At 38.8% G+C, this 26177-nt stretch overlaps 2 protein-coding genes across 2 annotated transcripts; one reads left to right on the top strand and one right to left on the bottom strand.

Annotated features, from left to right (window-relative positions):
- Positions 1-154: 154 nt before the first annotated feature.
- LOC127416167 (papilin-like) lies at positions 155-8462 on the bottom strand. Its single transcript, XM_051655358.1, has 14 exons — positions 8327-8462; positions 8188-8241; positions 7261-7370; positions 7113-7173; positions 6566-6668; positions 6047-6177; positions 5870-5970; positions 5197-5398; positions 3817-3993; positions 3590-3740; positions 3395-3475; positions 3137-3278; positions 1377-1452; positions 155-1270 (listed from the first exon to the last, which is right to left on the bottom strand). The coding sequence occupies exons 1-14, from the start codon at positions 8360-8362 to the stop codon at positions 983-985; spliced, it is 1713 nt and encodes a 570-aa protein (XP_051511318.1). The 5' UTR covers positions 8363-8462; the 3' UTR covers positions 155-982.
- Positions 8463-20747: 12285 nt separating this feature from the next.
- On the top strand, positions 20748-25514 carry kcnf1a (potassium voltage-gated channel, subfamily F, member 1a). Its single transcript, XM_051655385.1, has 2 exons — positions 20748-21066; positions 22272-25514. Exon 2 carries the CDS (start codon positions 22277-22279, stop codon positions 23765-23767), a length of 1491 nt encoding a protein of 496 aa, XP_051511345.1. The 5' UTR covers positions 20748-21066; positions 22272-22276; the 3' UTR covers positions 23768-25514.
- The last annotated feature ends 663 nt before the right edge of the window (positions 25515-26177 follow it).

The following is a 26177-nucleotide window of genomic DNA, read 5'->3' as shown; positions in this document are numbered from 1 at the left end:
AAACACCACAACTTGTACTAGGGACTTGTATGACTTCAAATGGTTGGAATGACACAAAATCCATTACAAGATTGTGGGGACTTTTCGTTGCATGGTAAATATCATCAAACAATGAAGTTTTGCATAAACATTTTTATTCTAGTAAATCCTCAAGCATGCACTGCGAGTGCCCTTCAAGTGAAATCATCCACAGTCAATGTTCATGGTTTGTATTCACACTTTAATGGCAATAGCAAGAATAAAGTTAAAGTACACTGACAACATATGAATCAAAAAGCATAGTGACTGGAAGGATATAACATTCCAGCATTTTCTTTTTGCTTAATTCTAAATAATCAGTAAATGTGTATTTTCATGAAATTGTTCAAATGTATTTGCTGTTCTGATGCTGTTAGGTTTGACTAGTACTATAAATAAGTGTTTCTCAGAACTGAAAATAAAAAGCTTAAAGGTTCACTCAGTAATTTTTTCCTTATTAAAAAGTTTTACACAAAGAAAGACATAGTAGTTTTTGAAAATATGTTTGAAATCATTTGCACTTAAATGAGAGGAAGACTCCAGTCATATCAGTAGCCTAAAAAAGCTGTTTTAATCTACATGGAGTTGGTCACCTCATAAGGGCTTAAACATTAACACCAAATAACCAGACGAGTCCTACTCATTTCATCTCGGAAACCTCGCTGTTATTGAACACTTTTTCTCACAGAACAGATTAATCATGGCAGACTGCAAATAGGCATTACTGCAATGGTATCTGTTAGTGAAAACTTTTGTCTTTGTGATTTTGCTGCATCCATGCCAATAAGCATTAGTAAAACCCAAGACAACTGTCATATTAGTCAGCACTACATAAAAATTACTGAGTGAACCTTTAAATACATAACCGTTTTGTCATGTACTGTATATTTTAGCTGAGTACATGTATGCAAGTTGGATTTGTGTGTTTATTATTGGGATTTCAGTAACCCTTCTTTTATACCACTCATGCACGTGCACGTGACCTCAGTCTATACCCTCTGACCCCATTGACCCCTCTCCTGGATGTTGGCTCCCTTGGGGCAAAGCCTCTGGCAGCACCCTTGCATGTCTGCTCACATTCCTCCTTGGTTACAAAGTTATTGCCATTGCCTTGGCAACCACCATACCAGAACTGTGAGCAGGATCCAGAGGAAGAATCAAAGTAGAAACGAGATGTCCATTCATAGCAGGACCCAACATCTTGTGCCAAAGAGCATGCACTAGCAGAGGACTGACGGACTGGGCTATAATCCTGTAAACAAAAGAAAACCAAAAGAGGTCAAGTGTTGGAGAGAGTCTTCATACAATTAAAATAAATTATATTATGATAGTCAAAGCATAGAAAAAAGTTGTTTTACCCTATAGATGGAATCAGGACATCCTGCTCTTCCAAAACCTTGTGCAGCTGTTACTCCATCCAGACAGCAGCCATATCTATCATCACACACCATAGATAATGAGAAAAAAATGCAAGAAGCAATAAAATATATCCAACTGGGTTGCATACGTGGGATAAAACTGCAACATGATGTGCATATTTGCATATGTTTGGTCCGTTTTTCCAGAAGAAAGAAACATTTTAAATATTTATTTCTGCTAAAAAAAAAAAAAAGATTAAACTATTAAATGTACAATAGCATATTCAGTATATGGCTTTAAAACGAATAGACATGGACTATAGTACAGAAATGGCGATGGTTCTCGTGCCGAGCCTGTAACAGCTGGTTCACGGCCAGGGGAATCTGAAGCCTATCGTAAAAAAAAAAAAGTTTTTATCGTAAAACTCTTTTCCACCGACTTGAGAACCGAATGGTGAGTTAATGGGTTACGTGGCTACGTGGTAGTTTTACGTGACTATCCCACCTGCCCCCAAACAAACATGGCGTGTCACAGTGTTTGTGTACATCTTTTATTTCTGTTTATGAGGATATATTTAAACATACAGATAAATGCAATCCAATGTTATTACATTGCTCAATGAGACATGTCAGAGACGACATCTACGCTCAAGAAGACCAGTAATGTCAGCAGGTAGTGTGCGCTTGGCTTAACGTAATTACATTATTTAATATGAACATTTTTAATATGGCTTAACTTGCTAAATAATATAAACTGTAACAGTGGAATTGTTATTAGCATTGATGTAGCAGATGGTTATATTTGGATTTTTGTCATAGCGTATAATATTACGAATCCCACCTGTGTACTTGACAGATAGACATAATCTTCCTAAATAAGTGGGTATTCCCCTTGATGAACTTAACAATGCACAAAATAAGATGAGAAGAGTGTAAGGAAAGCTAACAAAGTTGGCAAATAAAATAACTTACCGAGATCAGCTACAAATGACCCCTGCGATTCTGTGTTTGTCTCGAGTGTTACTGGCTGAATTTAATGTCCCGGTTAGTTAACTGGCTGCACTGCCGCTTCTGCTTAGGTCCTTCTTATGGTCTCTGTACTCTCTTAAGTTTTTTTATTTTTATTTATTTATTTATGATTTGTTAAATCGTCCGGTAGAAGCCAGCGTGCATCATTTCTTCCCATTCTCTTTGTACGCTCTTTTTTCTCCTTAAGCGATCTCTCTAGTTTATCTCGGATCACCGTAAAGACCATAACACAAGTAGAACACTTGTTTCCTCTGTGTTTCCTAAATGCTTTTGAAGTTTGACATTTTTTATTGTTGTTATAGAGTAAAGAAGTAGTCCTTGCTGCAGATGGTAGCTACTGTTGTTGTTTGATAATCTTTACCTGGTAAAAAAACACTATCCCACCCTCCGCCCCCTGCTCACGTAATCGGTTCCTGCGTAGAGACCAGCAAGCTTTTGGGGCTGGTGCGGACATGTTTTTCCACCCCGAAATGGCCTTTTCTGCAGTGGAAACATGGCTCAGGAACCCGCACCCGAATCATGTCGGTGGAAAAGGGCTATCAGTGGACTTGTGAAACTCCAATTTGATTTCATAGGATATTAAAAAACGGGTGTGAATGGTGACAGTTGATGGCTAGGAAGATTTGGGTTAGGTAGACAGAGGATAAAAATTGAGGAAATTACAGAAGTAGGATGTGAATTCAACTATCCGTGTGAATGTATGGATGGATGATTTGACTGCATGTATGTACCTCATCCTGTAACAATCTTCCCGAGCACAGCCTTCTCCTTGAGGGCCAGAGGCTGCAGTATGGCCATCAGGGCAGCAGCCATAATATGACTGGGCACAATTTGGGCCAGACACAGGAGGGTATGGATCGCTTGGTCTATGAACTATCCATGGACCAAATGTAGAACAAATTTCAGCACATACTGTATATAATCAAAATAAGCACATAAAGAATGTATACAGGAGTCAAAAACTCATCTTCAACCAGAAACATTTGAACCTGAGTGCGCATCATGGGTATGAGGTACAAATCCACGCAAGGAGCTCTCATAACCACTGGGGTCCTGCACGCTGGGCACCACTAAACCAAGGCAACACAAGTACAGAATAAAAAGAAGAAAGAAAGTCACACAGATTTGGAATAACATGAGGGTGAGTAAATTATGTCAGAGTTTAAAGAAATTATGAAACTCACTCTGTGCGCCGGGGCAGGGCTGTGTGTTGCAGTTCTCCACAGCATGAGGTCTGCTAAGATAAGCGCATCTTTCATCTCCATATTGATTGTGATCCAAATCCATGCACACCACCTTGCGCTCCCGAGTGCCAGTTCCACAGCTATGGGTACACTGAAAGAGATAGTGATAGTGATGAGAGAGAGAAATATTCTTTAAGCTGATCTTACTGTTAATGTCCTTCCCTAACCAGGCTAAAGTCCCCAGTGTAGTATTTAAAGACTTGGTGGCAAGCTGGTCTCTGACAGGATCTGACATCATGTGGGCGTGAGAGACCACTACAGTGGTGCTCAGGAATGTGCTCCCCTCTGCCCCCGACACAGAACACCTCTCGTGTCTGATGTCCCTCACCACATGTCACTGAACACTGGAAGAAAGGAAAAATTATGATAAAACAAAACTGGAGTTTAGAGGCTTTTAGTCAATGTGTGTTTGCTGTGAAGGCCTCTGCCTATATGTTAGTGTGCTCCTAAATGATGACTAAATTCAGTTTTAGCACAATGTGCATTTAAACATCCAGGAAAATCTTGATGAATCATGTTGCACTACATGGATTTCTGTCAACCAAATGCTCTATAGAATGAGAAAGTCCCTCGTCCTAATACCACCTGCAAATGACTAGCAAATAGAAAATCGTGGTTGGTTTTGATGTAAAAAAAAAGAAAAAAAAGGCCCCTGTATCCTTGCACGTCTCCCAAAGAGTTTCATAAGAGATCTCAACAATGTTACACTATGCTTATATTTGCAAACACACCGACGATTACAATCAAAGGTCAGATGTTTCAATATAAACTATTCTAAGACCAAAGTATCTGCACTGGCAATCCTCTACACATACATTTAATAGCTCTGTTCCCTAACTATGTCAACAATTGTCTTATTTGTGTCCCCCTTAAGGAATTTTAAGAAAAACATCTAAGACAAAGTTGATAATTAATGGAGTAGTTTAACCAAATATAATTTCTCATCATTTACTCACCTTTATGCCGTCACAAACTCATATGACTTTTTTTTTCCTATGGAACACAAATGATTATATGAAGGTTATATGAAGTCTGTTTGTCCATACAATGCAAGCTAACAACTCTAGTGGTTTAATTAATGTGTTCTGAAGTGATTCAATCGGTTTTGGGTGAGAAACAAACCAAAATGTCAAGATTTATAGTGAAGAAGGACATGGTGTTACATTCTCACCCAGAACCGATCATATCACTTTAGAAGACTTGGACTAAACTACTAAAGTCGTATGGATTACCTTTATGCTGCCTTTATGTTCATTTTGGAGCTTGAAAGTTTTGGACCCCATTGACTTGCATTGTATGGACAAACACACACATCATATCACAAAAATCTTCATTTGTTTTCTGCAGAAGAAAAAAGTCACATGAGTTTGAGATGGGATGAGAGTAGCTGATGACAGAATTATAATTTTTGATTGAACTATCTCTTTAAATGAAACATAACTGAGATCTGTTATGTCTCCTGAACTATGAAAGAGAAACCGCTGCAATATAATATTCCCCTGCATACTATGTGTGCATATATAAGTATGAATGAGGTAATCACATACATCGCCAAAGGGACCGACACTGTACTCGGCACAGGGGTGCTGGTTGCAGGCTAGCTGGGAAGTTGGTCTCCTGAGGCCTTGTGCCATGCAGTGGGATTCATCTACGGCTGCTGATGTTCTCTCATTAATACAATGCACAGTACGGCTCTGCATGCCTCCACCACAGTGAACTGAACACTCTGAATAGGAGTCATATGTGTACCTATAAACACATTGTCACAAACTCACATTAACTAATCTGTCTAAATGGGACATACTGTATGAAGCCTAATCTCTTACTAACCCTAACCCTAACCTTATATAGCTTCTATATAAAGATAATTATTATTTCTATAGACTAAGCCTAACCAACATCCTAACCATACCCCTAAAAGAAAACATTATGCTTTTTTAGAATATTAAAGAATGGTGTTTGCTTTACTTATGAATCGATTTTCCAACTGAGGGAATCTCCAAATGTCCCTAAAGGAAGGGTTGTCAGTTTTTTGTCTACAAAAACTATAGTTAAGTACATACAGACACAAACATAACAGTAGGCCAAAACATATACCGTGTCCAGTAGTAAACTAAACAAAGTTTAATGCATCTTCTGCATGTGTCTTCTCACTCTTTGTTTATACACACATGGTATGTTCAAATTAAAACATGTTGACATTAAATACAGGGTGTTTACCGGAAAGTATCTATTATATGGGAAGCTGCCCTAGGACCATGTCTGGGCGAGACAGGAAAAGAGTGATCTTCAACTTCCACAATCTCCTCATGGCTTACCGCCTTTCAGCAAAGATAAGGGTGTTAGAATGATAAGTGTTTGTGTGTGTGGTTTGTGTTATAGTCAGTTTATACATACTCTGCAGACACCCTCCACACAGACGTCTCTACGGCCCACGTAGCATGGGGTGCCATCCACCACAGTGGGTCGGTGACGATAGTAGAAGTTCTCTCCTCTGGGCACACACACCAGCTCACATGGGTTTGAAGCTGGACCAAAACACAATCAGACCATGTGAATACAGAGCCTCAGCTAAGTACACCAGTCCACTGAACTGCCTGAAGAAAGTTTTTGACCATAACAAGAGATGAGAGCATCCAGAACTTTCTTACGGAACCATACGTTACATCTAATTATATTTTATACCCTTCATTTGTGTACCAAAGTCTTTCACTCATTGTAATTTAATGAGTTAAAGCTCCAATTAAAGTCATCCTGAGATCAAAGTGAAAATCATTTCATCTACATAGCTAAAAAATATCCTATCAACTTTTAAAACATCTTAACTCCCTTGTTCAGCTCAGTAACTGTGTAATCCATAAAATAAAATATTATTTAGTAAATGTTATGTGCCATTTTTTTAAAATTTTTTTTTACCTCCATAATATGGCAGCCAGGTGTAACGCTTTCCCTGGAATTCAATGCGGTCAAACTGAGAACACTGTTCTTCACGGAAATCTCTGGGTCCATCAGGGCATTCCTTTACGAAGAATAAAAGTTAGAAGACTACATTACACTTTTATTAAAACATATTGTGTATATGAATATGTGGACGCACATTGTTTATATGAATATGTGCATGTGTTTTGGTTAGGTTTGGCCAACATTGTAGGGATCAAATTTCCTCACACCGATAAAACCTGAAAACATTATTTGTGGGGACCAGCCAACACTGAAAAAAGTGGATCTATTTCTACTTGCTCTAATCATAAAAATGACTTTCGTTGATGTAATCTAATTTACCAGGTTAATTCTGTGAGATTAATATAATATAATCCCCCAAGGGTTAGGTTAAGGGGTAGGCTTAGGGTTATGGGATAGAAAATATCCTTAACTCAGTATTAAAACTATTCTAAGTCAATTTAAATTCCCACTATGAAAGAAAAATGTGTGTGTGCATTTGCTTAGGTGATCAGTTGCTTACTTGTGTGTTACAGAGTTTGTAGGATTTGGATGGCCCCACGCAATTGTGTCCACCATCCATCCTTAATATCAAAAGATGATAGTTATGATGAAATAGGATAGAAAGGAAAAAGTAATAAACACAAACAAACACATGCACATTCACCCACCTTATGGTGTTGCAGACCCTAGTTTTCACGGCTACTCCGGTGCCACAGGTGCGGCTGCAGGCTCCATACGGCCCATACTCACCCCAGTAATCATCAGCTGGCTGCCTCACCTACAACAAAACAAACATGGTCAAGAGCTTTGCATAAAACTCATAATTAATGAGATAATTCACCCAAAATTTTGAATTCTGTCATCATTTACTCACTGTCATGTTGTACCAAACCTGTGTGACTTTCTGTCTTCCGTGGAACATAAAAGAAGATATTAGGCAGAATGTTAACCTCAGTCTCCATTCACTTTTATTTAATCTTTTTTTATATATAATGTAAGCAAATGGTGGCTGAGGCTGCAAGTCCCTATCATTCTGCTTAACATTTCCTTTTATGTTAAGGAAGTAACTGATTTTTGGAACAAGCGAGGGTGAGTAAATCATGTCAGAATGTTCACTTTTGAGTAAACTATTCCTTTAATGTACTGACTCCAAAAATGCATATCAGCTATTAACTTTTACTATGCAAATTAATTTAAGAAGACATGAACAATACAAAACTGGGAGTCATACTCATCTATCAATATGGAAAGGATTAGAAAAATAATAAAATATATTTAAATTAAATATAAATATATAAAATAATAAATGTATTAAATAATTATATTTAATTAATAAGCATATGTACAAGTATAAACATTTTATATGGTCGCTAACATTGAGTTTTTAAGAGTGTAAAATGACAACGCTTGTTTTTTTGTTTTTTTTGACGTGAAATATCTGATATCTTAAACACGAACAGTTTGGTTTCTAATCAATTGTATTAATTCCTGAACACGATGTAGCAAAAAGGGATATAAAAACTTTTGGAGCTTTCAAGAAAAGCTTAGAGACATAAAGGCAGAAATCATGTGTTTCATGTTTGCATATTACTCACACAAAAAACTGAAGAGATCAAGCACAAGATCCCAAGAAGAGAGGGGAGCATCATCTTCAAGAAAATACACACACAATCTTTGTACATGATTTTGATAAAAAGAAATGTAAAATTGTTTGTGTGACAATTTGTCTCTTACCTTCCCAGTCTCTGACATTGAAAATCCAAAGTTCATCCAGTCACAGTGGGACAGTACAGATAATGATGGCCATTCACTCAGGACTGAATATCTCTCCCTTTGTGCACACGTACACAAACTTACCGACAGACGCCACTCATATCAGGTTACAATTAACCCCTCTTTGGAAGTTAATATCTTGCCTGAAACGTATCATAGTAATGGCAAGTAAAACAGTGACTTCAAATTACTGTATGTTCAAAAATGAAATAAGGTTGTTTTAAAGCATGTGCTTTAAATTCAAAATGCATCAAATTGAACCTTTAAAGGGGTCATGAAATGCTCTTTTTTTATAGTTTCATTATCTTCCCTGATGTCCACTGATAATGTTAGTCAAGTTTTTTTGTTTCACCAAAACAGTCATAATTTTGTAATATATTATAATTTTTCACCCTGTCTCTAACAATCTTTCTGAGAAGCTTGATTTTTGCCTCAGCTCCTCCTTTAAAATTCAATGTAAACACCCTCTGTTATGACTGGCTAACAGCGTGCAGCCCCTCAAATTCCAATAGTATCCATCTGCAGACCCGCAGAGCCATACTTCACAGCAGTTTCCAGGTGTCAGGCCATCAGTCTCAGGCCAGAAGCAAGGGCGAAGCTAATGACGAAACAACAGTCATGGCAGAGAACACGGTGAGTTGTTGTCTTTGTAATATCTTAATAAATCTAGCATTATTTGGTGAACAGTGAATCTATATATTAATGCTTAGTTTTTATCTGCTTACTACTCAGTCTGTAGGTGTGTTTCTTGTTATTCTTAAGCTTGAATTTTTTGACATGCTTTAATAAATCAAATATTTATCTGGGGACATTTCAATACCCTTCGGATTGTGTTTTGTAAATACCACCAGTGCAACAGTGCCCACACCAGCGGTCAGAGACACACCATCAACCACCAGTGCAACAGTGCCCACGCCAATGGTCAGAGACACATCACCAACCACCAGTGCAACAGTGCCCATGTCAGTGGTCAGAGACACACCACCAACCACCAGTGCAACAGTGCCCAAGTCAGCGGTCAGAGACACACCATCAACCACCAGTGCAACAGTGCCCACGCCAGCGGTCAAAGACACCATCAACCACAAGTACAACAGTGCCCACGCTAGCGGTCAAAGACACACCACCAACCACCAGTGCAACAGTGCCCATGTCAGCGGTCAGAGACACACCATCAACCACCAGTGCAACAGTGCCCACGCCAGCGGCCAGAGACACACCATCAACCACAAGTGGAACAGTGCCCACGCCAGCGGTCAGAGACACAACACCAACCACCAGTGCAATAGTGCCCATGCCAGCAGTCAGAGACACACCATCACCACCAGTGCAACAGTTCCCATGCCAATGGCTAGAGACACACCATCCATCACCAGTGCAACAGTGCCCATGCCAATGGTTAGAGACACACCATCAACCACCAGTGCAACAGTGCCCACATCAGCGGTCAGAGACATACCGCCAACCACCAGTGCCCACGCCAGCGGTCAGAGACACACCGCCAACCACCAGTGCCCATGCCAGCGGTCAGAGACACACCATCAACCACCAGTACAACAATGCCCACGCCAGTGGTCAGAGACACACCACCAACCACCAGTGCAATAGTGACCACGCCAGCAGTCAGAGACACACCATCAACCACCAGTGCAACAGTTCCCATGCCAATGGTTACAGACACACCACCAACCACCAGTGCAATAGTGCCCACATCAGCGGTCAGAGACACACCACCAACCACCTGTGCAACAGTGACCCCACCAGTAGTCAGACTGTGGGGTTTTCATGTTGATGATGAGGAATATAGAGAAATCATGTTTTTGACATAAATAAACCTATAATTGGTGTGCTTTATAAGTATTTGTTGGAAGAAAGAATAAGGACACATGCTTTGACATTTATTCAATTGACAGATGCTTTTATTGAAAACAACTTACAGTGCATTCAATCTATTGACTTATAAGTTTATGCATTTCCTGGGAACCCAAAACATTTTCGTTACTATCATGCTTGTTCTATCTCTACCGGTTGAAATGCAGGAGCTCTGTAGCTCAACTGGTAGAGCGTGGATCATGCTGAACATATACGATACTGTAAAAACATATTGCATAGTACTTTTTATGCAATTTGAACTGTTCTTGAAATTGTTTTGGTTGTTTTTCAGTATGCTCTGCACATTTTCTTGGGTGCACCCTTTGATTTTACCTCTGTAAGTAATTTATTACCACTTCAAGTAATTAAACTGGACTTCATGCTGTTGTTGCAGTTGATATTTAAAATGGTCTTTAAAAGTGTGACCTTCTGATTATAAGGAAATGGTGAAGAACATTGGAATTATGTCTGAAAGATATCTCCCTATTTCCCTCCAGACCACACTAGCCACCCCCTGAAAGACGATTCTAAATCAACCAAAAATATGTGTTACAGGACAGAAGCCTTTGTTCAGGAGTCACTTCCAAGAGGAGAACAAGGCACTCCCAGCAGCAATGAGGTACAGTATGTGTCAAATATAAACATATACATATAGATATTTATGGATATATATATCACACACACGCACACACACACACACACACACACACATAAGTGGCTGATTTAGGTATGGACGTCATGGGCAGTCGCCCAGGATGGCATCTTGCGGGGGGTGGCACGAGGCAGTATATATATATATATATACTGTATATGTAGTTGTTGTTGCAAATATTAAAACCAAAATGTAATTATTCTTTACTCTTCTCTAATGAAGAAGCTACCAATCTTCCAGAAAGACCTTCACATTTCATTTTCTTTTTAGGGATGACATGGAGATTTGTTTCCTGGAATTACATGATAAAACGGGCCTAAGAGTCAGTTGTTCTTTTGATGTGTTTAAGTCGTATATTTGTTTTATAAAGTTTGAGTGTTTCTATTAAAACTTTGCTGTTGTTTACAGGTTGTTTATATTGTTAATTTAGTTCTATTTTATCAATATTAACATTTCTTATTAATTTTCTAATTGTTCAATGTACAGTTTTGCCAGGCTTTGAAATTTAATTTTTATTTTTTATTTAATATGATTAAATATATGTGACATTAAATCCCTATGCTTTGTTCCTTTCTTAAGTACTATTTGTAACATCATGAACATGAAGGAAATCATATTATCTCATATAAAATAGTCAAATGGGTAACACTGTAAAATAAGGTTCCATTTGTTAACATCAGTTTACTACATTTGTTAACATGAATAACAATGAGCAATACATTTTTAGCATTTGTTAATCTTGTTAAAAATTAAATTTAAACATTTACTAATATGTTTTTAAAATTAAAAGTTGTATATGTTAACATTAGTTAATGCACTATGAACTAACAAAGAACAATTGTGTGTTTAACATTACCAAGATGAATAAATAATTGTTAAAAATATAGATCATTGTTCATTCATGATAACTACTGCATTAACTAATGTTAACAAATATGTTAACAAATGGAACCTTATTGAAAAGTGTCACCATTAAATGTTCCAGTGGAAATCGATGTGAAAACAGCATGTTTTAAATGTAATAAAGCAAACAAATGTAAGAATTTACGCTTCAAAACTGTAGGTGGCGAAAGCATTGGTCCGGAAACCTCCGGCCTGATGCCCGTTTCACACATGATCCGTATGCAGTACGTATGCAGTACGTATTTTTTTCAGTGCCCATGTTAACAGGTTAGAGCATTCAGACCGCATGCGGATGCAGAACGGCAATGGATTGCTGGAGCGGTGCAGAAGCAGCGGTGCAGAAGCAGCGGTGCAGAAGCAGCAGTGCAGCGATCGTTTCCGCACTGAGTCTATGTTTGCTGTGCTGCACGTGTTGAATTAAAGTGATAGCACATTGTTCATGGTCAGAATTGACACAAAAATGTAGCAGTTTCACCATAAATGCATATAATTAAAGTCTACTGTGTTTCACAGTCACCATATGACTTTCAGCCCTGGGTAAAGCAAGGAAAACCAAAACACACTATTACCAGTAGTTGCAAAAATAACAAATACGATCAGAAGTATATTTAAAGATATTTTTCATGTGAAATACACTACACAGCATGTTAGCAGAAAGCGGGGCAATCACGTGACAGGCTGGTGGTGAGAACTACACTTTACCTCACATTTGGAAAAACAAGACATAATGGATGACACTCGTCTCATCGTGGAGGTAGAAAAACATAAAGTTCTCTATGACCCGCAGGATTTCTTTTATAAAGATTTATATGCAAAATAAAAGGTATGGGAGGCAGTTTCCTCGGCTGTTTGTGTGGATGGTAAGTTTTAATTTAAACGATCTTTTCATGTAAGAGAAGTACCATGTTTAAAATCAAAATAATGGTGAACTACTTACCCATTGTTGTATTTGTGGTATACAGAAGCCGCGGATTAGTTGAGCACTGCAAACTCGTCTTATGTGAAAGCACAATCAAGCGCGTGCTGATTCCGCACCGCGTACACACCGCATACATACTGCAAACAAATCATGTGTGAAATTGGCGTGAGACTGCTGACCTGAAACCGCTGAGGCATATGGCTCTATGGCTCTGCGGCTCTGCAGATAGATATATCTCTCAAATTCAGCCATTTTTGAAACTCAGTCGTAAGAGAATGAACAAGCACCAAAACATTACAAATGTACATTTCACGGTTTACACAAATGCACATCCAACACATTGCATCCGAATATATTACACTATTCATCTCATGCACAACTTTTAACACTCACACTCTGTCTGCACTGGATGCTATAATCAATGATGCTGTCTACAATGGAAGTGTCACTCCAACAGTAAACAAACAGGTGTCCCGTTCCATTTTGTGCTGGCACTACTACTGCAAACAACACAAAGAAAAGTTTCAGAAAATTTGTGTCAACGTGTAGACAGCCTCAAGCCGGTGCGTTGCGTCAATGGTTGTGCCCGGTTTAGACAGCGTGTCAGCATCATAAACAATCATGACATTTGAAATATTAATGAATGGAACTGTTTACTTACATTTTTGATCAAGTCCAATAGTGATTTTAACTGTCCCATATCCTTCAGTGACAATTCCTTCATTTTAGAACTGCTTCACAAGATGCACACATCTAGTTTATCATCCTGCACTGAGGTGCACATCGCCGGAAACAAATCAAAATGCTCAAAGACGTCCATCTAGTGCGTGTTTACATACACCAACAATTAAAAATAATTTATGCACACATCTTTAAAAAGCATGCCAGAGAGATGACAACAGTCAAAGATGTCTGTGTAGTACATGTTTGTATACAAAAAGAATTCAAAATAGTCAAGATGGGTCCCCTTTCCTGTTCAGTAGTTAGGCCACAGACAGTTGACCTTTTGTCCTTCTCTCTGAGTGCGTTTACATTGACACCAGAAAGCAGGGTATTGCGAGAACGCGGCTTATTGAGAGAAAGCTGCGTTCCTGTTTACATGTACTGTATAAGCGGCGTACTTTTAACTCGTGTATACATGCAGCTTGGTGAGAAAGCAGCGTTCTCCATAGCAACGTAATATCCCTGCGACACTTGTGTAAATAACAAACATGGAATCTGAGAAAGACTTTGCTGTTTTGCTCTCTGTTGCTTCACTTTATTTACATATATTCCACAGCAGTTGCTGTGTTTGTTTCCTTAACTTTCTGTTGCGACCTGCAGCGGAATTGCGATAAAAGTTGGGTTTTCTCTATTACGTAAAACATCGGTATTCCCCCAGTGTATGAGCACATATACGTTGAGGTAAGGGACAGTTGATAATTTACACTGGTGTTTTTAATTAAGTATAGTTTATTGTATATGTGCTTTCCCTACTGTACTCCAAGAAATGTTGAAGTCTTTCAGCTTTGTTTACTTCTTGTTCAGCTCCATCCGATGGCGTGATACCCCGATCTATTCACGCACATGCGCACTCTTCAAAAACCTGTGAGAACAGCGCTTATGTTTTTTCTCTTTCTCTTAATCCCTTAAGTTGCGAAAGGAAACCCTCGTTCTCGTTTACATGGCGTTTCAGAACGCCACTTTCTGCAAAAACCCTGAAATAAACAGTTTTCTTAAGTGCATGTAAACAGGGTCTCTGTCTCTATTTACGAGCCAAGTGAGCACCAGTGGGTGGAGCCATGGTTGCGATGATTTTAAAATAGGCGTTGATGTTGTGGCTGTAGAGGCCGTCTTGAATTAATGAGTACCCCAAGTGACGTAGGGTTGTCGCGGAAGCAGAGAATGGGGTGTTTTGGCAGCTTGGTGTCAATAAATGCTTTTATTGCAATGGGGATTACGTTTTCAGTTCTGGATTTTACAGTATTTTTTTTTTATTATTGTAGAATGACCTCTTATATGTCAAAATATCAAGGAAAATTTGATTCCTTATGATATTGTAAGGCTAGGTGCCAAGAGAACTGTAACCCAGCACATGCCCACATGGAACAACGAAAGACTTCCAGGAAAAACAACGCTCAAACTCTCTCACAAGTAGGATCTGCACCTGAGAAATCAAAGGCATCACTGTGTGAAAAACCCAGCTTACCCCTACAAACTCCAGCTGTTCTCTCTTCCCCTTGTCTTCCCCACAAGGTCCACACACACACACACACACACACACAAGATGTATATGTGAAAATGTAACAAACAAATTCCATGTAAACAAAGAATGCAACTGTATGGGTTTGATATCATTTAAGAGGTCTCTGTGCAACTGGTATAATGGTCTCTTTCCCATGTTGATAAAACTAATGGTGACAAAGTTATAAGGTCTTTTCCAAATACTGCAAAATTCTGGAGGTCTATCCCCCTCCTTGACTTACAGTTTAAATGATCTCCTGTATGTTAACAAGGTTAAACCCCAGGAAGCCAAGAACCCATTACCCCCGAATTCTCATTGTTCAAAGGATAATACCATTTGGTACACAATGTTTATTCTGTCTGGGTATTTAAGGAATGTTGGCAGGAAGTTCGGGGAATCTGTAAGCCAGATCTCCCATGCTTTGCCGTCGCATGTAGTTTTCCTATTTTCCAGGTATGCCTCTTGATTCTTATCTTATTTTTAGTAATGCTTGTTTATCCTGATCATGTGTGAAATTGGCTTTGATTTGAATTTCTGTAACAATGTTTTATATCCTACCTGACAAATAAATTGTAATTATTTGATTTATTCTGAATTTCTCTGGAATCACTGTGACCAGTAGATCGCTATAGGGTACCTTTGTTACCGTAATGTTGTTGGGCCTCATGTATTCAGACAGAAGACAAAGGCAGGCCTAACACAGTCGTAAAACCTAACTCAGGCCCACATACCAAGTCATACATTTTACTGATAAAAATCGCACCAAAATCAAACAAAGGGAGTCCAAAACAGACTACAATTCCCATGAAGCCTTGCTCACTAAAGGATCGAACTCTTAAATCCTGTTGGATGAGGCACACGACAGAACGCACCTCAACCATGACATCATCAGGAGTAGAAATACCTCTGAAATGCTTCCGGGATTTGCTTCCAGCAACTTTGCTCGCCGTGTGTAGATGCAGCTCATCGCTGCTCTCAGGTGCAGCCTCGTGGCACAAGGAAGTAACATCCGACTTGAAACTGTGGCCATACAATCTCCATCTCGCTGGACGAGTTGAGATTACTCTGTGTTCCACCAAACACTCTAACGGATCCGAAGGAGACCGCCGAGCAATCCGCATCTTCATCCGTTTGCCTGCAGAAGTGAAGAGATAAAAGATTTCTCTTCCATCTTCAATCAAGTCGACGTCGCTGATTTCTCCGCCAGCCCACCTAGAATCAGCAGCCGTACCGCCCGCCGACAGAGCGAGGAAATGGCCTCCCGTCATCACCCGAGCCTCAAGGAACCGGGTCAGAGTTAAAGGACGGAGGAAAACACACTCTCTGTCCTCGTACGATTCAAGTAAGAGGTTTATGTCTGGGCAGAGATAGAATATTATAGTGTGTTATTCTTGTGTATCAAGGTTATTGCTTGTACAGTTTACGGACTGCCATGTCCGCTCATTGCTAATACTCAGGGTATTAATTATCAAGAATTTGATTTGCTGTATTGTAGTCCAACCACACTGGACTGTTGTGCAATTCCGCCATCGCGGGTGAGACCGGCAAACTGAGTTTATCCATTAAAGAATCAAAGACCGCAGGACGGTTTACGAGCCGTCCACCGCGTCTCCGAGTGATATACTAACAGCTGCTTTCTCTCTCACGATCGCGAAACTGGCTTTGGGGCCATCACTTAATTCTCTCTCTCTCACGTACTACCACACACACACACACACACACGCGCGCACGTGCGCGTGCGCACAACCCCTCACAAACATTCTCGCACACATTTTTGGCTAGTAGATAGCTTCGTGATAAAGCTCAGCTTTGTCCCTAAGCTACCATTGACTGGTTCCTCTCCGCCCACATTCGCGGCCATATTCTCTGGCCGGAAGTTTCGCGTGACATACTCTCCACGAGAGTCACATCCACCATTTTGTGCACGTTCCTCCTTACACACACACACACTCTCACACACACACCTTATGTGTTATAGGATTATTTTAATTTCCATATCTAATCATATCACTGTTTATTTTGAAGTTGTAAGTCGGAAGTTTATTGACTGCATTGTATTAGTTATTAATTGATATTACTGCATAAATAAACTTTGTTATATTACAAAGAGAAGTGTTTTGGTTTGTTTTGCATACACCTGTGTCATGCTGACGGGATGTCAGTGCTCGGATTCAAGATTTCATTCATTGTTTTTTCCCGAAAATCGATATTCTTCGGATGTCGATTTTCCTAAGAAAACAATATAATATTGAGACTGTTATACTATCTGGTTATTAGTCCCTGATTCCAGGGTGGTGCCCCGTCAATATTAATCCTTATTAATATTCTATTGATTTTTGATAATTGATCATTATCTTTGATGATTGTTGAATCTGAATGATCAATAAGCTAGTGTTAATTTTAATTAATGTTTCATCGATGTTAATGATTAGTGATTATCTTTGATATTTGTTGATTTAAAGGATTAAAAAAACTAACATTGATTCTCATCAATGTTCTATTGATTTTAATAATTAATAATTATCTTTGATAATTATTAATTATTGCTAATAACCAAACCTGCTCCTAAACGTAGTGCACTACATTTACTGGAGCCCCATATGAGGTTTTAATGAGTTAGATTCTATTAATTAATTTAAATATGAATTAATAACTAAAGAAATAATTATCAATTATTTCTGATAGTAACACTGATCTAAACAAGTAAAGCCCTACAATGTATTAGACCAGGGTGCAGACCTAATTGGAGATATAATATAGGAGATACCACCTAGGACAACCAGGTAGGAGAAACCACCTAGGACAACCGGGTAGGAGAAAGCCATATAAAGACTCTCAGTACAAGCCAAACCAGATGATATTCGTTAACCCTACAACCGCTGACTAAGAATGAAACTGGCTATCTTATGAGAGGGAGATCTACATAATTTAATAACGGCCGGCGTAAGACTCCAAAGCAACAATTGAGTACTGATCGAAAGGACAATGAATAGAAGAGGATTTAGAGTAATCAATAACCTAAAAATGTTAAATTAAAAGAATGATCAGAAATTAATTAGAGCTTAAATATAAATTAGAGGTCAACTTAAAATTGGAGTCAGATTAATATAAAATTGGAGTCAGATAAAATGAATAACGGAATCAATTTGTAAAGTGTAAATTAACAATAATTGCTTTACTTCAGCACTCAGAAAAGACAGAACAATGCAAAGACCTTCAAGGGGTCATTCTATTGGAATCCGACATCGGAACAAATAGTCAATGAGGCAGAGTCTTGACCATCTGTTGAGTCTAAAAACCAGAGGAGAGAACACTGCACACAGACATTTTGTGGCGTTTTGAAAAGTTATGGTTGATGAAGCTAAGGTACAAGCTCTGGCACAAAGAGCACTGGAGACAGACCAAATCATGATTCACGAGCAATAATTTGGCATGGGTGTCCTCTGCTCTACCTCATAGAGTGTTCTGGCCCAATTGTAAGTGAACAGCAGGCCCTCAGAACTGCCAGAAAAGCAACAGCAAATGCCCTGAATGAGGAACAGCAGGGGAAGACCAGAGGAAAGTACAGTAAGTGAAGGGATGGTGTCAGCCAGACAGGTGGCAGAGTGAACAGCAGAACAATGAGGTTAAAGCAACAGTATACTGAGCTCAGGCAGTTACACAACCAAAAGGTGAGTGTACATTATGTGAGTGCTGAATTATTTTAAGGTTCAGTTTGGCTGTTTATCTTAAATCATCTAACTTTATGTCTTCTGATAGTGCTGAACTGGAGATATACATTATCTTTTTTGTCATTTAAAAAGAAAATACAATCTTATCTTATATTTGTAATCTATAAAAAACTAAAGGGTTAGTTTACTCCAAATTGAAAATTCTGTCATCATTTACCCTTGTGGCATTTTAAACCCAAATGAATTTCTTTTTTCAATGGAATACAAAAGGCTCAGTCACCATTCACTTTCATTGCATCTTCTTTCTATACATTGAAAAGTACTGGTGATTATGTTCAATGAAAGAAAGGAAGTCATAGTGATCTGGAACAACATGAGATTGAGTAAATGATGACCACATTTTTATTTTCTAAATTGTATTATTCTATTTTCAGGATAACAATCCCTTTCAGTTCAAATAAAGCTACTCGGATGAAATAAACAAATTTGAAGAACGCGAAAATATTTATTTTCATTTTCCAAACGTTTGATATATAAGCATAAAATATGATAAGGGCACCATGCCCTGCAAAAGGTTGTTTTATCACTTGACAAAGCTTTGTGCATTGTAGGGTACAATGAGGCTAAAGGCACACATGAAGAAAAATTAGCTTTTTTTTTTTTTTCTTGTTACAAAGTGTATCAAGATTCAAGAAATACATCTGTTTTTATTTAATATTGATGGAGCAACATAATTTGTGTGAAAAGAAATAACAACGGAAGGTTTTCTTGAATACAATTCTTTTTTCCTTTTCTTTTTTAAAAGGTGGCGAGGGAGCCTTTTACCCCACACCTGGGTTAAAAGGCTCCCTAACTGGGGGTGAAAGGCCCCCAGGGGGTTTATATCGAAATAGTGTACATACCGGGGCAATAGTTACAGGGCAAAATTTGTCAGCTTAGGCCATCACTTTTGAGACAGCAAGATTCTTTTTTTTTGTCTTGTTTTTTACAAATTAAGATAATTCTTATTCAAAATAACCACTTCAGAAAATGGTACATAATTTTGTGTTCATTTCAATCACCTTTGACATTTCATTACATCTTAACATATTCTATAAACAAATTAATCTCCATTGTGATTGGACCAATGTGAGCCCACTTTGAACATTTTTCATAACAAATCTATTCCCCCACTGTGTTTAATAGGGGCCTTTAGACCCTGCAACAGAGGGGCTTGTTGTTTTTTACCCCAAATACTATCCTTTCACTTATTTGACAGTTGAATATTTTATATATATATATAATCACCTTGAACAAAATTGAAAACGAAAAATTAGTAATTTGTTTCGAAATAAATGTAATAATTTCCAGGATATTCATTAGCTACATAAGTTTACACCATTTAAAAAAATATTAAATATTAGATCAAATTGCCTCAAAATCAGCCTTTAGACATTACACGCAATGATCTCATGAAGAGGAAAAATTTGCAAAGTACTGTCACTGTGGTAGTTTTTTATGCTATTTAGTGTTTTGAGAGGAAATAAGATTAAAGGATGGTATCATGGTTGTTCAGTGGACAGCACTGTCGCTACCCACTGACCCTCATTGCAAGAAGGTCCCAGATTGAGTCCCTGCTCAACTGGGCCTTTCTATGTGGAGTTTGCATGGATTTCCTCCGGGTGCTCTGGTTTCCCCTACAGTCCAAAAAGACATGCAGGTTAAGATAATTAGACACCCTAAATTGCCTGTAAGTGAGAGTGTGACTGTGTGTGTTGCCCTGTGTTGGACTGGCCACCTGTCCATAGTGTTTCCCTGCCTTTGGCCTGATACAGCTGGGATAGGCTCTGCATAGGACAAGTGGCTATAGAAGATGGATGGATGACTGGATAAAATTAAAGAAGCCTTTAGCCCCGTTGTCCACTATTCAACACTAGAGGGAGATATTTTAACAAAATGGACGCTCTTTATAAACATAATTTACCATTGGGCGACCATTTTTTACAACAGGACCTGCAGAAGTTGAACTAAATGTTTACTAGTAGCTATTGCACTACATCTATTCATATTTAGTGGAAAACGTGTTTGACAAAGGAAAAGCTCATATTTGATCGAATAAACATCAGGAACATTAACCTTAAAGGGTAAAAAAGTTGTACAAAGTTCTATGTCTAGGATTTTTATATGTAGGCCTAGTCCTATCGATATTACCAAGATGACTGCATCGGATAAAGCCTGTTCCATTCGTCCTTTAGTCTGAAAACATAAATTATCACTCTCCACTCCACCCCTCCCGTCACGCCTGCTCCATCTCTTAAACACTTCTGCTCATACACACACAATACACTAAGTTCTGCACTCATCATTCGTCTTTACCTCTGTTGCGCCCTTTCGGATTTATTTTCTCAACACGGACATCATGCAACTCAACTCAGAAGAAGCTTTGTGAGACTTTCTTCACAGATTGTGGTCTAAACAGCAGTAAGTTTTATCATAACCGACCGTTTGTATTATAACATTTTTTTATAAGTTATAATGTGGAGCACGCGACTTTATTCATTCATAAAAGGGGCCGCTCACACCGAACGCGTTCTTGCGCTCAAAGAGCTAGACGCTTCGCCACATATAGAACAGAACGCAGCTGTCTCAAGACGCTTAGATCTTTAGAAAGTTGCCGTTCTTGATACAGCGTCTAAAAAACGCGGCGCTCCTGCGCGAGACGCTGAGAAAAACAGTGAAAGACGTCTAGCACATGTGGACGGCCCTTAAATAGAACAACTGTGGTAAAGTTAGTTTTACGTTTGACATTCGATGGATATACGGGTTCATACACATTAAACTTAAAAGACCTGATTGAGCTAAAGATGTCAAACCAACTGCAAAATACTCAGAATAGTATTCCCTCTATTGCACAAGGTTTATTTGTGGGAGTTTTTATTTTATTTTTTATTTTTATTTTTTTTTTATGGTAGTTTTTAAATAGAATATTTAATCCCTGTTTTAAATAGAATATTTGGTCCCTTTAAATCCATTAAACTCCAATACCACTTGACCAAAAGATGTCAAATCAATGGTAAATTATTCAGAATATTATACCCTCTATTGCACAAGGCTTATTTTTGGGAGTTTTTCTTTGGTAGTTTTTAAATAGAATATTTAATCCCTGTTTTTAAATAGAATATTTGGTCTCTTTAAATCCATTAAACTCCAAGACCGCTTGACCTAAAGATGCAAATTTGCAGTTGGCCTGAATATCCAACGAATGTCAAACGTAAAACTAACTTTACCGCAGTAGTACAACATGACTTTGTACTTTAAATTAAGGTTTTAAATATCTTTTGGACTATTTATCTAAACCTTAAATATACAGTTCATAGATGCAAACATGTAGGCTGGTAGGCTATGTAGCCTACACCAAAAGGAAACTTAGGCTGCTTCCCATATATTCAAAGCTTTATAAATAAATTTGTGATTTCTAACATTTTGCAATAATTTTAAATAGAATGTAATTTAATTTAAAAGTGAGCAAAGTTAGCTTTTTCTTCTATCCATTTACATTTAGAGATATAGACCTAATATTTACAAGTCATGAAAATTGTGCTTTTCATAACATAACCTACACGTTCCTCTAAACATTTTTTTCTTCTTCTTCTTCCCTTTTTTAATTTTACTTTGGATTGTATCAGTTGAAATGTGGGAATTACCGAGGACTCGTTATGTGGACTGTAACAGCTCAGCGGCGAGTGAGGAGACTGAGATTTCTGTGAATATCGGCGGTGTCAAACATGTTCTCTACAGTGACCTTCTGAACCGATATCCCAAGACACGTTTGGCGAAGCTGGCGAACAGCGCCACAGATTGTGCGCAAGATCTCTCTTTGCTCTGTGATGACTACGACTCCTCAAAGCGAGAGTTTTACTTTGACAGAGATCCGGAGGTGTTCAGATGCATAATGGAACTTTATTACTATGGAGAAATTCACATGAAACGAGGAATCTGCCCCATGTGTTTCATGAGAGAGATGGACTTTTGGGGCATCGATGCGGACTATCTGGATGAATGTTGCCAGGGTAGTCTAAACGAGGTGGAAACTGAACTGGCGGAAATCGCGGAGAAGGTCAAGACCATCCTGGACGACCTGGAGGGTGATGCCATGGCCACGAGAGGCCAGAGGTGCCAAGCATTCCTGTGGAAGCTTATGGAGAAACCAGAGTCCTCCTTAGCTGCACGTGTAATCGCCGTGGTGTCATTTGTCTTCATCCTGCTCTCCTCTGTGGTCATGTGCATGGGCACCATACCAGAGCTGCAAGTGCAGGATGCAGAGGGGTGTCTCATGGAACATCCAACCCTTGAGTCCATCGAGACATCTTGCATCATCTGGTTCACCGTGGAATACATTCTGCGTCTCATCTCCTCTTCGAATAAGCTGCGATTTGTGCTTTCCTTCATGAATATCATAGATTTTATGGCCATAATGCCTTTCTATGTGGTGTTGATTCTTACGCACTTAGGCACTTCTGTGATGGAGCTGGCCAATGTTCAGCAAGCAGTGCAGGCGTTGCGCATCATGCGCATTGCACGCATCTTCAAACTGGCGCGCCACTCCTCAGGTCTGCAGACTCTCACCTACGCGCTCAAGAGCAGCTTTAAAGAGCTGGGTCTGCTGCTTATGTACATGGGTGTGGGGATTTTCCTGTTCTCCGCACTGGGGTACACAATGGAGCAAAGCCACCCGGAGACCATGTTCACCAGCATCCCACAGTCTTTTTGGTGGGCTGTCATTACTATGACCACTGTAGGTTATGGAGACATCTATCCTAAAACCACACTGGGCAGGTGTAATGCCGCTGTCAGTTTTCTGTGTGGCGTGATAGCTATTGCTTTGCCAATCCACCCGATCATTAACAACTTTGTAATTTTTTACAGCAAACAGCGTGTGCTTGAAACCGCTGCCAAACACGAGATTGAACTCATGGCGTTACGTGCAAAGGAAGAAAAAGGCGAGTGCCAAGGTGCTGAAAAAATGCCATTGCGGAGGACACGGGGTTCGGTTGGCAATAGCATGGTTTGGGACAGTGCTGCTGTGAGCGAGTCAAAGAGTGACACATATATCCCATTACTTGGTGATGCAATAGCCACTGTGTCCAAATGCCAGCCTGTCTACAAATGCAAGAACAACTAGAGAGTGATTTGTTCTTAGTCTTGAACAGTATTTCAGAATGTGCTTCTAAACTACTTTGTGAAACATATCAATCAATCTATCTATCTATAAACTTTATCAATAAACCTCATCTGGTGAAATATATACATACAAAACTATTCATCTGGTAAATCTATATCCTATAAAAAGCTTCATTTAATAAACACTCACATATAGAGCATTGTAACAGAGCCAGATCTCTGTAAATTCAAAATAAGAGTGCCCAGTGTATTTCTGCCGACTTCTACTTTGAAGCGTAAAGCAACAGTCTCAACCTAATTTTTATGCATTTTTCTACACATTTCTTACAGTTTAGTGCCATAAACAACCTTCTCCCTAGTTCATGTAGACGTCTATGACTTGGCCAGTTTAAGTAACCTATACTCTCTCTCTCTAGATTTTTTTAATCTCACCTGTTAATTAAACAATGGCGTGAATAACCATCCCCCTCTGTCAGAGAATGAATGATGTGTCACTAGAGTGCTGCACTGCTTTGAGCGTTCTTCAGGGTGTAAGCCACTCAAGACAATTTGTTGGGTCCTGAAAGACATGGGTTGACATGGATGTATGTGTTTGTGTGTGGGACGTCCATTTGTTGTGAATTAGTGTTCTGATGTGTTTGTGCCCACGTGGAAAGAAAGGGTGTCAGTGCATTTGTCTTTGTGTGTGTAGGCCTGTTGATGGCTGGACACTGAGATATGGCTAAGATCGGTTGGTATGTGGGTGGAGAAAAGAGCAGGCACTGCTAATAGCCAGTAACCACTGGCGCCCACCAGTGCAGCCAAATGGGCATCACGCACAAACAGAGCATGCCAAAAATGTTGGCCAAGAGATGGGAATAAAGGCCACAGACCATCTCCAAACACACACGTACCACCATTTACAATATAAATGAAGAGGGAAGTACACCTCTAGAATGCCCATACACAGCCTGCTGTCACTTATCATTTGAGACATTTGGTGTCCCATTAGGTTGATAAAATACACAGCTCACACAAGGCACAGCCTAAGATAGAAGCAAATGTTCCATGCAGCTCACTGTATCCAAAATCTTCCAAGTCAATTGCTCATAAATCAGTATCAAGTTACACATACACACATTGCATTGTAACCAGAGCACACAGCATGCACACCAGACACATTTTAGAATCTCAAAGCCCACTGCTTGTCAACTTCTAAAAATACGAGCAACCATGTTCCCCCTATGAGTTCCAGGAGGTAAAATCAACCATTACGCACAAGCTGTACAACTGCTACAGCCTACAAACAAAGCCAAAATGATGTTCCCAATGTGTCTTTCAAAACATCTATTTTCACAGTGACCTGAAAAGGTCACTGTGCTTGATCTTTAGAAAGTTGGCAGAAATATAATTGAGTGTCTCTTCCAAAGAAATAAACAGGTGTGAGCTAATCATAATTCATAGTTTATGTGAATTCCCTCACTGAGAGGGAGAGAATGTGAACAAGTGAAATCTAATAGAAACAAAAAAAGAAATGTAATGACTGTATTAAAATGTGCAGATCCACTTAATGTACCAAGAGACAAAGGCAGCTTCTCTGATTTAATTTGAGTGGGTTGTATGGAAAATTACATTGCAGAAGAGGCATTTTCCTCCTTTCTTAACACAGCAGCCAACCACAGTTAACAAAAATATATTTAAGAGAAAATGGTGGAAAGTCCTTTTGGACATGTTAATATTTAAAAGTACTACAGGAACCTTCTTGTTCTGTTGGAATAAAGCTGTCTCAAAAGGAAATAAAATAGGAAATTTCACAAGTGTACTTTACAGTAACTGAGTGACTTTAGGACTGTGATTAGAAATATAATAATGATCAAAACTAACAAAATATGTTTGGCAGAATGTTAGCCTCAGTCACCATTTACTTTCTTTGCATCTTTTTCTATACATTGAAATGAATGGTGACTCAGTCCTTTACATTTAGCTTGAAATCTACTTTTGTGTTCTATGGAGGTAAGTAAATGATGACAGAACTTTCATTTTTGATGAACTAACCCTTTAAATTTCTAGAAATGTCCTTACTGTGGTATTGATTCAGTTATTGTCCTACTTTTGTAGTACAATTAATTGGCAAGTTATTCCTTTAGTGATGGGACCTTAAATCAGTCAACTTTGATTGGACCAGAAAGCCTAGATATTAAGAATAACTCTAGGCAAGGCTAATTATGCTTGCAAATAATATGGAAAATACATTTCCTTCCCATAGTGTCAAATTAAATTAATTAATATAAAAAAATCAAATTAATTATTTTAAAAAAAGTGAGTTATGATGAGCGTTTTGGTTCGAGCTTGGTGCAATGACCACAGTAAAACATCTGGTGCCCAACTATGCTGCTATACCATCCTATCATGTGGACAAATACAAGTGTGTG

The sequence above is a fragment of the Myxocyprinus asiaticus genome, chromosome 25 (assembly GCF_019703515.2).
Source record: "Myxocyprinus asiaticus isolate MX2 ecotype Aquarium Trade chromosome 25, UBuf_Myxa_2, whole genome shotgun sequence".
Classification (NCBI taxonomy): Eukaryota; Metazoa; Chordata; class Actinopteri; order Cypriniformes; family Catostomidae; genus Myxocyprinus; species Myxocyprinus asiaticus.
The sequence above is the reverse complement of the archived record's forward strand: the minus strand, read 5'-3'. Positions and strand labels throughout refer to the sequence as shown.